Source organism: Drepanopeziza brunnea (genome assembly GCF_022702325.1).
Source record: "Drepanopeziza brunnea f. sp. 'multigermtubi' strain 214-2 chromosome Unknown ctg9, whole genome shotgun sequence".
In the NCBI taxonomy this organism is placed as follows: domain Eukaryota; kingdom Fungi; phylum Ascomycota; class Leotiomycetes; order Helotiales; family Drepanopezizaceae; genus Drepanopeziza; species Drepanopeziza brunnea.
In genome coordinates this window covers 2,390,940-2,405,312 of record NW_027094072.1, presented here as the reverse complement: position 1 = coordinate 2,405,312, position 14,373 = coordinate 2,390,940, and the positions used below count along the sequence as shown (strand labels likewise).

General features: G+C 51.6%; 4 protein-coding genes across 5 annotated transcripts; 1 reads left to right on the top strand and 3 right to left on the bottom strand.

Annotated features, from left to right (window-relative positions):
* Positions 1–3,082: 3,082 nt before the first annotated feature.
* L3040_005852 (uncharacterized protein) lies at positions 3,083–6,178 on the bottom strand (the record flags this gene model as incomplete). Its single annotated transcript, XM_066154676.1, has 1 exon — positions 3,083–6,178. One exon carries the CDS (start codon positions 6,176–6,178, stop codon positions 3,083–3,085), a length of 3,096 nt encoding a protein of 1,031 aa, XP_066011523.1.
* A 1,493-nt stretch (positions 6,179–7,671) lies between these two features.
* On the bottom strand, positions 7,672–9,153 carry L3040_005851 (uncharacterized protein; the record flags this gene model as incomplete). Its single annotated transcript, XM_007287856.1, has 6 exons — positions 7,672–7,731; positions 7,794–7,830; positions 7,987–8,115; positions 8,272–8,529; positions 8,686–8,800; positions 8,886–9,153. The coding sequence occupies 6 exons, from the start codon at positions 9,151–9,153 to the stop codon at positions 7,672–7,674; spliced, it is 867 nt and encodes a 288-aa protein (XP_007287918.1).
* Positions 9,154–11,290: 2,137 nt separating this feature from the next.
* Positions 11,291–12,634, bottom strand: L3040_005850 (uncharacterized protein; the record flags this gene model as incomplete). Of its 2 annotated transcripts, XM_066154675.1 has the most annotated exons (2): positions 11,291–11,873; positions 11,966–12,015. In XM_066154675.1, 2 exons carry the CDS (start codon positions 12,013–12,015, stop codon positions 11,291–11,293), a joined length of 633 nt encoding a protein of 210 aa, XP_066011522.1. The 2 variants fall into 2 exon arrangements, with proteins under 2 accessions (XP_066011522.1, XP_007287917.1); XM_007287855.2 differs by having other exon boundaries at positions 11,291–12,634.
* A 269-nt stretch (positions 12,635–12,903) lies between these two features.
* On the top strand, positions 12,904–14,130 carry L3040_005849 (uncharacterized protein; the record flags this gene model as incomplete). Its single annotated transcript, XM_007287854.1, has 3 exons — positions 12,904–13,459; positions 13,508–13,929; positions 13,981–14,130. 3 exons carry the CDS (start codon positions 12,904–12,906, stop codon positions 14,128–14,130), a joined length of 1,128 nt encoding a protein of 375 aa, XP_007287916.1.
* Between the last annotated feature and the right edge of the window lie 243 nt (positions 14,131–14,373).

Sequence of the window (14,373 nt, the reverse complement as noted above, 5' to 3'; positions counted from 1 at the left end):
AGCTGGGATCCTGCACGTGACGAGTTTATCTTCGTATACCGGTAGGTATATCTTGCGTCAGCGAGCACGGATGAAGACGTGGATAGCAAGCGCAAGAGACTGCATACCCCGTCACAGATCTCCGTAGACAGCTTTGGCATGTTTGGGTTGGTGATGTTGTTGTCGGAGACATTCATGCTGCTTTCCTACTACTTTACTTGATGGTTTGGGAGGACGTCGGTTGCAAGAGGTGGATTTTTTTACAAGGTGTGGGGAAGCTGCGGAGTAGGATCCGATAACGGTGGTGCACCCACCTAGCGTACGGTAAGTAGACTTCTGCCTAGACCTAGGTAGGTATGACATGACACTACCTACTGTAGAGCGAGGGCTTCTCGGTGCTACGTACAAGTGACTAGAGATATAGAGATACATCCCGCGATCAGCGTGTCGCACGGAATACGTTACCAAACATCGCAATATGTCTCTGCTTGTATTCTGAAAAGATCTGCGGCCTACGGACTTGAACGACAGGAAGGCACAAGGGATATAAGCGTCGCCTAGTATTCGTTAGACAGTTAAGAAACATACATGTATGTACCGGTACTCCTACTCCTTTATAAAAACCAAACGACGATTCGGCACCCATGTTCTCCTCTCCTGTCTTCTTGCACAGGGACAGATATACTCCGTCTAATCAAGCGCGGAAGCACGAATTTACTTAGTGAACGGTTCACATTCTCAGCCGTTCAGTTTTGCTGTCAACCGCATTTTCGCCATCATCTTTTCATCGCGATGCGTTTCAAGAGCATAGCACAATACTAAATCCTGTCGTTCCGGAGGCCGTATATACAGTCGTGAAATCCCAAGTATCGAGGCTTATTCTCATCGGTTTCGGCATACTTTTGTACATTCTTAAATCCATACAACCTTATCGCAAGTCGAGTTCTAAAAAGGTTTGGCTTTTCTTTTCTGGTTGTAGCGTAGCGATGGGTTACCGCGTGGCTTCTTCATACGTATGTAGTGGATTGTATTGCACAAGAAGGGGAATCTTGATTCGATTACAATATGCGCGAGCGAGCCGCTTTAGGGATTCTCATCCGATGGGAGTCTGAAGAATACGGAAGTCCGGCATTTCGAACGCGCAGAACTGGTCCGAGGGGGATCTGGCTTGCTTCCAGAGGTGTAACAGACAAGCGTTTGCATCTACAGCTGCGGGAGGGTAAGGGGCAGCAGCTCTTTCTGGAGCAGATGAAGGCGGTAGAGCTGCGGAGTGAGACACGTTGCAGCTTCGATTCCTGACGAAGGATACCCGTCGGAGAGGTCTCACATGTATGTGAAGAGTATACCTCTGATGGGAGGCGGGGATCTGTTTGCTGTCACGAGATATGACATGCCCTTCTTATCACCGGGTTTTGTGCGTCTGAGCATCGCGCCCTGCTTCATCTACCTCTGCGATAGGTAATTGCTGTCAATGCGATCATCGCTGTCATTTTTTTTTATTGTGATACAAGTAAATATCCAAGCATGATAGCATACGAGTCTCTCATCCGATAAGATAAGACGACTCAAGCGAGCGAGCGAGCGCTCCAAATCCACATCTCACCGAATTCCGCCGCGTCCTTCGAAGCGATTGTCAAGATCCGAGCCTGCTCATAGAAAATACCAAGCAGTGAGCACCAGATCCAAAACCACGTCCGGAGCTCAATTTTGCTCTGATCTATGGTAAGAGCAATGGAGCGCATCTCGAGAGAGGGAACGAGGGGGTTTTATCTGATCTGAAGCACCCCAGCTGTCAGCTGAGCTCGGTACCTTCCGCATTAGGGTAGCAAGCGGAAGCAGTTTCTCACTTGGTACCTACTGGCCGGTGCACCTTTACCGGATGGAATTGTAAGTAGTTGTTGTTGTCTATTCATTCACTTTGATATCTGGTCGGATAACGGTTAATCCAATCCAATACCCCCCTGATCGCACCTGCTCCGTTGTCATCTAAGTACTACTCATAAATAAGAAGAAAGTATTCTCGAGCCGACAGGTACATCTCTTGCAAACCAAGACCACAAAGAAGACACTGGACAGCTGGAGCAGAATATCCCGAAAAGAAAATTACAAATAGCCAATCCTAATCAACGACGACCGCAACGACGTCAAGCAGCAGTAATCTACCCTGACAATCTCAACCGCACATCAAACCTCCCGTCACCAAAACCCGGTACCTCGTGTCGAATCCCCTTTTCCGCGATCGATCCCGCACGCCCGCCGCTGCCGATTTTTCATCCCATTGCCACTTCCCTCCTTATTGTCACTCATCACCAGCCAATCCTCTAAGCAGAAAGAGGAACCCCTCTCTCTCTACTCACGAACGGACGTGGTGTGGTGTGCTCTTTTCGGTCGCGCTTTCCAACTTTCTAATGAATGACCGCTGGCAGACGAGCAGGTTGTGCTGTATAGCGTAGGAAGCCTACCGCGCCGGGGAGAGGGAGGAGAGGTGGCGGCGTAACAGTTGACAGTTCTGACTGGATTTGGGTCATCTAAGTTTCCCCCCCAAAAAAAAAAAGAAAAAGAAAAAGAAAAAAAAAAGGAAAAACAAAATTATCCCAACGGCAGAGAACTATGCATCAATAGGATCTGATAATAGTATTTTATATAAGTAGGTGTCTGGGTAATAAATACCCATATTTTCCAATTTCCAACCCCGTCGTCGTATATACGAGTAGCAAGCAAGACCCCCCTATATCTATCTAAAATACAAGGGGAAAAAAGCAGAGAGGGGAGCTTCCCTTCCTTTTCCATTCCATCCATTCTTCCGTCTCCGTCCTCCGCCTCCCAATCCCGAGAAGAAGAAAAAAAAAACGTGGGCAGATAAAAATGAGTCGCTAAAAGTAAAGAAGCCAAACAAAAAAGCGAGCCCAAACGCCAGCGCTGATCCCAGAACTCCCCATGTTAAAGCAAAACGGGAGAAGCGATGTCGTTGATATGCGGAAAGGAAAGAAAACAAGTCGCGTATCCACTCTTAGAGATCTTCATAGATCAGACCAAATAATCACCCGCTGCCGATGGGCCCCTCACCGCACTTCACGACCCGACCCCGTCCATCATGGCATGGCTAGTGAGCAGCAACCTCTACCTCATCGTCGATGTGAATCTTGAATCCCCCCTTCGCGGCCCCAACCCCCTGATCAAAGGCAGAATCGGGCTGTCGGATAGGGTACTCACTCGGCATACTACTCGCTTCACTCCCCCCATCCTCATCCCGCTCTCTTGCACTTCTCCCAAAACTGCCACCTCCAAAGACCGGTCCCGTCCCCGACTTTCCGAAGCCCGCACTAGCCTCGTAATCAACTTCATCCTGCACGCCCTCCCACTCCTCATCAACCAGTCTGCCGTGCACGTAATACGCATCCTCGTCTTGCCCGAAATCGCTGAGCGCGTGAGCTTCGTAGCCAGGTTCTTCGTCGCCGACGTGGTCGTTGTCAGCGTAGACTTCGTCTGTGGTACTGCCGTAATGATTATCGTCATCGACACCGAGTCCGTCTTGACTGCCGTCTTCGTATATTCCGATGCTGCTTTTACCACCACGCTCAGTGTACGGGGCGTTGCTGAACGGCGTCGCGTACGCGAAGGGCGTCATGCCTTCCTCTTTCTCGCGATCGTGCTTAGCGTCGTCGAACAAGGCGTGCGGACTTGACGGGCCTGTGCTGTACTTGGGAGTATCTCTTGGTCTGGACGGGGAGCGGGAGCGAGAATGGGAGATGCGGCGGCGTTTAGCGAGCGTGATGTTCGCGCCTGTGGACGTGGAAGGGACACGGGACGGGGAAGACTGGGATTCGCAGTCGAGGGATGTGATGCGGCGTTTACAGTTGCCGTGCTGGGAGTTCGAGAATTTGGTGGGGACCATGGTTGGCATGGAAGTCGTGCGGATGGGAACCGGCCGGAAAGGCTGGCGCTCTCTGAGTGAAGACAGTGGCACTGCATGCTGGGCGGCTGCAACCGAAGTTGGAGTTGTAGAAGCATCGGGCGAAACGGCTGCTGATGAGAGACAATCAGAGAGCGACGGTTGTTCAAACTGAGCGTCTTGGTGAGGAGGCGAGCAGATGCTCAGCGAGGAAATGCATGATGTGAATGTTGAATGTACGCTTTCGTGTGCCGGATCAAGACGCTCATCAAATTCCCAGCAGGGCTCTTCAGCGTCGCGCTCGGGAGTATAGTTCAGACTTGTGGAAACGTCTGGATAGACACGCGGAAGCATGCGAAGCTTTTGCCATGTCCAGTCTACGCTTTGGTTGCCGAGTTGTTGGACGTAACTGTCTCTTTGCGTAACATAGAGACGACGGATCCCTTTGTGCCTCATGGCGACGCTGGAAGATAGGAATGAGAAAGTCCAGAGGGCTGGTGTGACCATCTCCGAAGGAGTGAGGTAGCGTAGACATGAATCCCTGTGAATCTTGCGCAGAGGAATCCACGGAGCCGATAACCCCAGGAAGTTTCTCAAAGATCTGGGAACAGAGCCTACGTTTTCGTCGAGTTGGGTGTAAGGGTCCTCGGCGAGAACATTGGGAAGTTCACCAAAGGCATTCATGATTGCAACCTGGACGTCTCTGGCATCGGGTCCGAGGATGCGAACCACTCTGACCAGTCCTCTGCTTCTGAGACGCTCATCTACCCTGCTATGGGAGGCACAGGCTTTAGCCATCAACCATTGTGAGTCCTGGTCCGAAAGATCCGGAGCGGAATGCTGCCACGCGGCAGCCTGGTCATGGGTAGCAAAGCACGTTTGAGCAGCAGCCATAGAGTGGTTCTGCGTCTGGGTCCAATCATCCGTAGCCATACTGTTCACCCGTGATCGCTGACTCATATTCTGCTGTGAGGACCAGATGCCCATCAGTTGAGGTCCAAAAGGCAGGAAGACAACTTCAATCTCCCAAGGGCGTGACGGGGATGGGAGAGCGGCAGCTTGAAGCTCGGCTATCTGAGATTCCAGAGACTGAAGACGAGCAGCATCGAGACGACCCATGGCTGAAGCAATCATGGCCGAGGAAGTGACTGACATCCTCGAGTCGAATGACTCAATATGTTTACTGCTGACACTGCTGGCATCGTTGATAGCAGCCTGCACCTTTTCAATCTCACGGACTCTCTCTTCGACCTCGCAAACCCTGTTGTCCAGACGATCGTCCGCGTCCTGGAGATCCCCAACAGCAGGATCATGGAATGTCGCGTTCTCAAGCGAATCTAGTCTCTGTTCGTGATTAGTTATTCTGATTGGATACTCGGACAGATTGTGGACCAGGTGTCGAAGTCTCGGCAGGAGCGTAGCTTCCGTTTCCCCTTCATGCGGCATAAGCGAGATCTGTCCTGAAAGAGGTTCCGACGGGTTTATATTCATTTGGGACCGATCATCTGTCTTCGTAGCAGCAGGCTCTGCAGACACTTGAGCATCGCCATGCGGGAATTTCTCAAGAGCATCCTCGACGCGGTTGAGATGATAACTCAACTGGGCCGCAACAGCTGGATCTTGAGAAGCACGCGCACTGGGCGTTGCTACCTCAGTGAGGCTCTGCATGAACGCATTGCCGTCGGCATCCTCGTAAATCTGCATTCTCCTGTCGCTTTGTGGCTGTTGACCTGTGGCAATCCCGGATTGGATCGTGGGCATTGGATTGAATGCTTGACCTAGGCCAGATGGACGGATAGAGGCGCCAACACTGCCAGATGTTGCAGAGCCAGTGTCCGACGGAAGCAGGCATTGAGATGGAATAGCAGGCAGGCTATGAACAGACCCCGAGTGCAGATAACGGCCCCATTGCTGCGTATCCGGTATGGAGTCCCGCCTTACCTCTGGATTTGGACCTTGGTTCTGCCCTGGGGATTGTCGGAGAGAGGCATTGGCATCTCGGAAAGTCAACGTGGCATTCGCCACTGTCGCATCTGCAGAGGCTCCGACCTGGCTCTGCTGTGGACCATCATCATGAAAACAAGCGTGATGTTCACACATACAAAATCCCGATCTGGCCGTTGACCTATCCTGTGGGCTTGCCAGCGCTTTATCCCAGAAGCGTCGACATCCACACACGGGAGCAGTCCCTCCCACGCTTAGGTTCGTGTAGTTGCACCTCCCACTCGGAAGCTTCATCTCGGTCGGACCCTCATCGCGAGTAAACATATTCCCCAGCTCCGTCCTGATTCCCGTGAGGGAAGCCATGGGCAAAGCTCAGGAGCAAGAGGGTGAGCCAGGCCGAGATTCAGAGGGGAGACGCCTCGTATAGATAGCCGAGTCGCATTGACGGGAGGGGGTTTCGTAGACCGGCGGCTATCGAAGTCTCCCTCGCTTTTGAGCGCCGAGGGTCGTGTTTACAGCGGGGAAATGGCGTCCTTATATACACTCCCGGCAGCCCGCAACGCGTATTCGGCAACTACCAGGCGGACGACGCGTCGCTATCGATTTATATGGTGTGCATCGCAAATCTGAGGCTGTCGTCGCGCATTAGCATCCAGTGATCACATCTCGCGCGCGTCCTCAATCAAGCCTCACGCACCTCATCCCTCTCTGCGACCAATGCACGGAACAGCAAGCGACGCCAGAAATCGTGAGTTCGTGAGTTCGTGAGTTCGTAAGTCGTAGTAGGTGAGGGTGATAGTCCACAGAGCACAGATGGATCGGCAATTGATATGAGATGGAGGTGAAAATGAGATTGAGATTGAAGCAGGCAGCAAAGTATCCGCGACAAGCCCTTGGGATGGTTGCAAGCCCGACCCTCGAGCTCGCGTCGTACAGATGCATGTCAGGTGGGATGGTGACTAATGGAGCCAAGAGAGCCCAGCCAGGAACTGAGTCCGGTTTGCTAGGATCATTCTGTTTGCTAAGTGCTGCAGTACGGAGAGGGGCGGAATAAGCCTCAGATCAGCCTATCTTATCGCATCGCCTTACGGAGCTACCAGCCCGCTCAAGACGGCTCGGGTCGTCTTCCCGTACCTAGTAACATTATTAGCCGAAAGGAGAATACCTATCAGCAACATCTCGTATTTCCTTATAAAAACAACTTCTTTAATTGAATTGTTCAAGGTCAAACCATACAAATCTTTCATAGTGTTTTTTTTCCAAAGCTAACGTCACGTCATAGGTCAGATAGATAGGCAGGGTCACTGATCACGAATGAGCTACGTAGTGGTGTTGGTTCCGGCCCTCGATCATGGGAAAGGGGGAGAAGGGTTCGCGCGGTTTTGCAATCGAGCGGTTAAATGATGGCAGGAGAAACTTTCTATTTTCGAGTTAGGTAACCAGTGGCTAGTTCATAATTAATTACGTGAAATGAGATCAAGTTAAGCGAGTTACAAAGGAAGCGAATATCAACAATCTGCAAACGCTATATACGCAAGACCGTCATTGTTGATCACAAAGGCTTTCGATCACGGCGAAGATAACAGCTTGTCTCAACTCTAGTAGGGCAGATATGATCCTGGTCATAGTAAAGATATATATTTGGTAAAGACCAATTCGTTTCTCTCAATATAAAGTCTTGGGCACGTTCAATCATAGAAGCTGCACCATCAAGGTTTTACCACAGAATTTTGAAAAAGGAGAGGAAGAAGAAGAAGCGTCCCGATTTGCGAGGGTTTCCTCCCTTCAGGGTATCAAGGCATGCAATACACATCTGTTATTCCGCTTGATCCAATTCCAAGGCTTGGAATTCTCATCTAAGCGTGCGTCTTGTTTCCGCCGTACGTCTTCGAGCCGTCGCGGTCGCTATCGACTCGCTGATAATGTGTTAGTTGAGTTTCAAGACTTTGAATTATTGAGGATGGCTGTAAGCACGTACTGGATCGACTTTGTTCAGCAAATCGCTGTTGTGGGGTCTGATGAAGATGATGTTAGCATTTTTCTAGAACCCAGGCCGAGTGAAGAAGGTCATGGGCGGGAAGTGCCTCGCTTAAGCTATCACGTTTCAAGATCGCTCAATACATCTCCTGGAATCAATAGAGCCAGTGGGGGGAGATAGAAAGGGAGCTTACCCGGCAGTGTTCTGAGCAGTGCCTGAGCCGGGTGTGGCGTGGCTTCCGCTCGCACCCATGAGACCCCCGGTGGCGGCTCCGTGACGGTTGCCACGACCATCTAGATCACTGTCGACGCGAGGATCGGCCCTGAGATCCAGTTAGCTAGGTTTTACACGCAGCCAGAGAATTTAAGGCATCGCTGTAATGCAATTTTCAAGTCAAAATACTGCTCGATCGTAGCGAGGCTGCTCGGAGGGGACAGCTCTCGAGACAGACAGCATTTCGGAAGCATGGGATGCTTACTTATTTGCCATATTTGAGTTGTGGGGACCTGTGAAAAGAAGATGGTTAGCATCAATTACGTCCAGCTCGAAGTAGAAGAGGGTACGAAGCAGGCGGACTCTCGATCGCTCGGCGACTTCAAGGAAGACAGACAACATACCAGCGTTCGTCGAGTGAGAAATGCCTCCGGTTGTGCCAGTGTGGGTTCCGGCTGTGTTGCCCACATGGGTGCCGCTGTAACCGGATGTTGTCGTGGTGCTATCAACTCTCGGATCAAGCCTATAAGACACAAGTCAGATAGTTGTACAGTCGAGTGAAGCAATTGACAGGACAGCATGACGCCTCGACAGCGATCTCTTCGAGCTTATCGTTCTCCGAGAATCCCGTTTGAGAGCCTTCCAAAGCCAACGATGCAAGAAGTTGAGAGTCACCTACTTGTTCGCCAAGTTGTTTGAGTGCGGAGCAGTGTATCCATGGGAGCCCGCAACTCCACTCCCTACACCGCCAACCCCAGCGCCGGTGTGACGGGACGAGTCCAAGTCGGAATCAACTGCATCTCGGATTAGCCAAAGTCCTTCAAAAACTGATATCAAGGTCGAGGTCATGAGGGAGTGGTGAGTAAAAGTGAATCGTACTCCTTGGATCGGCCGCGTTGGCAACCCGGCTGCTATGCGGTCCAGCAGTGCCCTCTGGGATTCCGCTTCCGGCATGGCCAACGCCGGGACCGCTGCCGATACCCGTGTGTCCGACCCCGGTGTTGTATCCCGTCCCGGTGGTCGTCCCGCTGCCCAGGCCCGAGTGAGTGGTGCCGGTGGTATGGGTGGTGCCGGTGGTGTGGGTGGTGGAGGTAGCGGGCTTGTCGTGGTGGAGAGCCTCCTTGACCTTGTTGAGGATTCCAGACATGATGAAGGGTTGGGGGTGGGGGTGTTGTTGTTGTTGTTGTTGTTGTTGTTGTTGTTGTTGTTGTTGTTGTTGTTGTTGTTGTTGATGTTGATGTTCGGTCTGGAAATTTGAAATATGGTGTGGTATATTCGAGTAAGGCGAAGTGGTGGTACTTCCCACAGCATAACGTCTCTCCTATACCTTTTATATATATACCGTGATCCTCCTCCCTCCCTCCCTTCCCTCCCAGTCCCTCTCCCTAGCACCATCCTCAAAAACCTGATTTCCTCCTCCTGAACCACCGATCCACACGTGATCCCCGACGTAATCCCCATCCTCCCATCAGTTCCCGGTCCGGTACAGTACCCAAGCCCAAGCATGCAACGGCCCACTCGCTGCCCAGTTTTTCGTGCGGCAGCCAAGCCCAGCGTCACCGTCTGTGGCTGGAACGTCATCCCAAGTCCCGGCGAGACAGGGGGGCTGTGAGATTGACCAATCGACTGCTCGGGAGACCCTTGGTCTTGGTTGGTTTTCGTTACTTACGCGAGCAGTGGCGGTGCGGGGTAAGGGACGTACCTGCCGTTGCTGCATGGGAAAACGTTCCAAGTATCCAAGTATCCAAGTATCCAGATATCCAACTATCCAGGAAAGAGACGACCGCCTCAGCCTCTCTTTTCCCTTCCTCCTGCTCCTCCTCGGCTGCAAGACCCGGGCCCGCTTCTCCCGAGATATGACAGCATACCACCGAAAAACAAGGCCTTGGCGATCATCAGAATCCGGCTTGAAAGATGGACACACACAGTCACATGCTGGATGGCAAGAGAACCACGTGTCGGCATATCTCAGGTCTCAGGCAGCACGAGCACGGAAATCCTCTTGACCTTCGCTCGCCATCACCGACCCATCCGATAGGGAGAGGGATGTGCATGTAAAGCTCCCGGTTTGGTGTTGACGGGAAGATGATTGTCGTGGACGTCGCTCCAACGTCTAGAGCATTTGTAAAACATGTTGAAGAGGTATGAGTTGTCGTATGAGGATATACTTATTTATACCTCTTTGTCTTCTCTCTCCTTCGTTTAGCTCCTCTATGTATCAGTCAGTTACTAAACGTCAAGTTCAAGTGGATCTGAAGAGCTCATCTCATCGACTCAATACCCGGGTCATGGCGGGGTAATAATTACCCCTCCGTTACTCCCCTTCTCATACTGGTAGGTAAACAAACGGCCACACCATAAAGCCGAATAAATATTCATTGCATACATTGATCATCGAGTAGTCTTCCAAAACAGTCGCTACAAAGTATCTCGCCAGTAACGGAATTTTCTGTCCTATCCTGTTTTAGCATATTCTTTTCCGAACAATATATATATATATATATATATATATATATACATATTACCCCCATGTCCCGTACCAACACGTTAACGTACCAGAACACATCGTGCAAGACTCGCACGTACTGAGCAGTGTGCACTGCCACAGATGCTCCTTCGAATAATGACGGTACCCCAGCGAGCTCTCGGCATGACTGGCTCACCTGATGCAGGCTGTGGTGCGTGAGCCGCACCGTCTCGCTGCCGGGCCCTGGCAGGTACGCTGCGAAGTGGCGCTTCCCGAACGTGATGGCCTGACCCTAGATGCCGAGACAGACGGCGATGCCGGCTTCGATTGGCGGCTTGGTGATGGCATTGCGGGCTGGGAAGAGGTGGGGCTCATCGACCGGGCCGCGGTGGAGGCGAGGGCTGCTGCGGAGGGCCTGATGGTATATATCTTGAGAAGGTTAGTAGGGGGAGGAGGGTGGAAAAGACACTGGGGGGCTAACCTACAATGTCCTGTCTCTTCGGGTCTGGAGTGAATGCTTCGTATAGTGGAGCAGCAGAGGAGCATTGCAGGCTAGCTATCATTTTGCTTGCTGGGCCTGTGAAGATGGAAACCAGAGTGGAGTGGAGCTTGGATACAACATCCCAATCATCCCAATTAGGCAACTGTCGAGACGAATGTCAACGATAGGGAGGGCCGGGAGATATTCTGGATCAAAAGTCCATTGCATTGTTGCTTTTTGCTTTCGAAAATGAAGAGGCGTTGTCCTCCCTGTGACATCGTAAGCTTTCCGTCATCCCTCATAATTCTTCAATCATCCAATCGCTTGATCGTCATTTCATGCTTCAACCCTCAATATCCACCCGTTGTCTTCTCTCTCATTCTTTCCATTCAAGCCCCCCCAAAGGACAACGCTACTAGCGTCCAGATCACCCATCGTCGAGCTGGCAAACCAGCCTCTCTCAGATGGTACCAATCTATGGATGTCCTCTCCTTCAACCCCCTCAGCATCGGCAATCTGCATCTGACTCCATTGACCTTCTCCAGTCTCCTTTCCAAGAGACTGCCATGTTGCATCCTTGAAAGAAGCTCCTGTCATGCCCAGAGGCGGACATTGGAAGACCCACACGTCACCCCAGAACTTCCCGGCGCCCTCGTGTCCCTGACTGCTAGGGTCCCTCTCCCCGAGTAGCAACACCAAGTACTCTCTACCCATCCCAGTGGTGATAGATTGAAACCCAGCTACACTTCTGTTACCCGGGCACTTCATGCCCTCTTCGGTGAAATCCAAAGTCTGCCAAGTGCCCTTTGGAACGACCGCAGCTTCCGTAGACGGGCCAGTACCGCTGAAAGTATCCAGACTCAGCTCGAGGATATCAACTTGGCCCCCCTCCTCGCCGGTACCGTTGAATCCTCCGTATCTGTAGATTCGCTGCTTCGAAATTGCGATGGACGTACCACCTCTCGGCTTTCCAGGCGCAGCAGGGAACTCCTTCCACGTCTTGCTCCTCACATCGAATCCCCAGAGATCATTGGTTCTACCACTATTCGGGCATCCAGCATGCACAAAGAAGGTGCCATATCCTCCCTTCTCCGCGTCCGTTTGTGCCGCCTCCGCGATAGTACCAGCCTTCGGGAGCTCCGTTGCGTTGTCAATCTCGACACTCTTTGTGTTTCCTGCTTCTGGCTTCTCGATCGCAACACTCGAGTGGTATGACCTCGCCTCGGGGAATGGCGTGCCGGGCACGGGGTCCAGGAAAGACCAGGCATCCGTCCTCGTATCATACACCCAGACCCTGCCCTTCTCCTCCAAAGGCTTCATCTCCTTGCCTCCTCTACCACCCCAAACGAAAATCCGCTCCCCAATAACCGCAGCCGTATGTCCCACTCTCTTCTGTGGCACTTCGCCGCCGGCCATTTCGGCCTTAGCGGGTACGGATCTGTAGTCGGCAGACGACAGGGCATCGTAGGGGAGCGTGATGATGTGCATATCATTGTCGACTGGCTCCCGGGGACTGACCTCACCGCCGAAGACGTATGCACGGCCGGCGATGACTGACAGAGTATGGGATGAGCGGGGCAGCGGGGTACTGTTGATACGTTCCCATTTTGCTTTGACGGGGTGTGTTGACTTGAACATGCCATGGAGAGCAGTTGCGGCGGTTGCGGCTACTTCCATCATCTTGCTCGAGTTCGATGGTGTTGTTGAAGGTGTTTTTGGAAGTGTTGTGTAGAAGAAGAGGAAGAGGAAGATGACTGACCAGCTTGATGACGAGCGGAGTCTCCACTATGGTCGTCGATAAAGCCTTATCGAGCAAGCGAGAATTAGCCGAAGAAACAGGGGTAGCGAGGCTGAGCTGACGAAGACTTTGGAGTCGAGGCTGACAACGACAACCAAGACCTCACTCCGTACACATCTAAGACTATGCATGCATTTCACACAGTCTCGAAATGCTGTCGCGATCTCTTCCCGAAAACTCATTGAGAGCTCTGAGTAGAAAGCCTTTCAAGGTCCTGCCGCGAGCATTTGCAACCCCACTTCCTCATTCCTTAACATTCATCCGGCAGAGGTACGAGTCCGGATTCCGACGGTTTCCTCCACCATCTCCTCGACGAAAGCCTCCACATAAAATTCATTACCGATACGACGAGGAGGAGGCGCGGAAATCAGAGCCCCCATTTACACCCGAGCAACTCCGCCGCGCTTTTCGAAGCCCCGCAACACGATGGATGGCCATAATGGCCGTTGGAGGCGGCACAATCTTCTACTTTTCAAACCTTGAAACGGTGCCTGCGACTGGCAGAAGGCGCTTCAACTGCTCTATCGATGCGATGGCTGAGGTAGCAGGAGCGCTGTCTTACAAGGTAATCATGCTGCTGAATAGCCATGCGATATTGCCAGCTTGGGATAAGAGGACGGAGCTGGTGAATAAGGTCATGACGAAGTTGATTACTGCTAGTGGCTTGAAGCACGAGGATTGGGAAGTGCATGTCATAGAATCCGATAGTGTGTTCACCTCGACTGTTTGATTCGATATTTACTCACGAGTAACAGAAGCGAATGCCTTTATAGTGCCCGGAGGCAAAGTCTTCGTCTACAGTGGCTTGCTCCCCGTTGCGAAAACCGAAGACGGACTAGCTACAGTCCTCAGCCACGAAATGGCACATGACCTCGCCCGGCACGGCAAGGAACGATTGAGCAGCGCCATTTTGATCCAGGACCCACTGCGCTTCGCAATTTCTTTTCTGGATTATTGGGATTTGAACATGGGGCTCGGCCTCATGCTTGCGGATCTCATGCTGGATTTGGGTGTCATGCAACCAGCTTCCAGAAAGCAGGAGAGCGAGGCGGACTATATTGGGTTGATGCTTATGGCGCATAGCTGCTATGACCCTAAGGAGGCAATCAAATTCTGGAAACGCCTGGAAGCTTTTTCAAAAGATCGGCTCCCCGAGTGGCTGTCGACGCATCCTTCTGTAGGTGTTTTCCCTCTCCTTAAATTCAGAGAATTTGCTGATTTGAAACAGCATTCCAGTCGCATCGCTCAAATTACGGCATGGCTTCCGAAGGCCGAGGAGGTACGAAGGAAAAGTGATTGTGCTTCCACAGTCGGTCATTCCGAAGACTTCAAGAATGCTTTCAAAGGTTCAAATTGGGTGGCCATATTTAAAGATTAATATCTGTATTGGTGATGAGACCACCCGAGTTGGTCGCATATGGAATTTGAACTACTGTTTGACAGGCGTGGAGAATTGCTCAAGGAAAGGAGTTCTAGATACCACTCAATAATAAGGAAGACGATATTTGGTCTGCGATTTTTCTCATTCCATATATAGATATCACCTTGGCCTTTGAACACATTAGAAGCACTAGCAGAGCTATAGTCACGATGTCTTGATTTGCGTTCTTTTTCTGCCTTT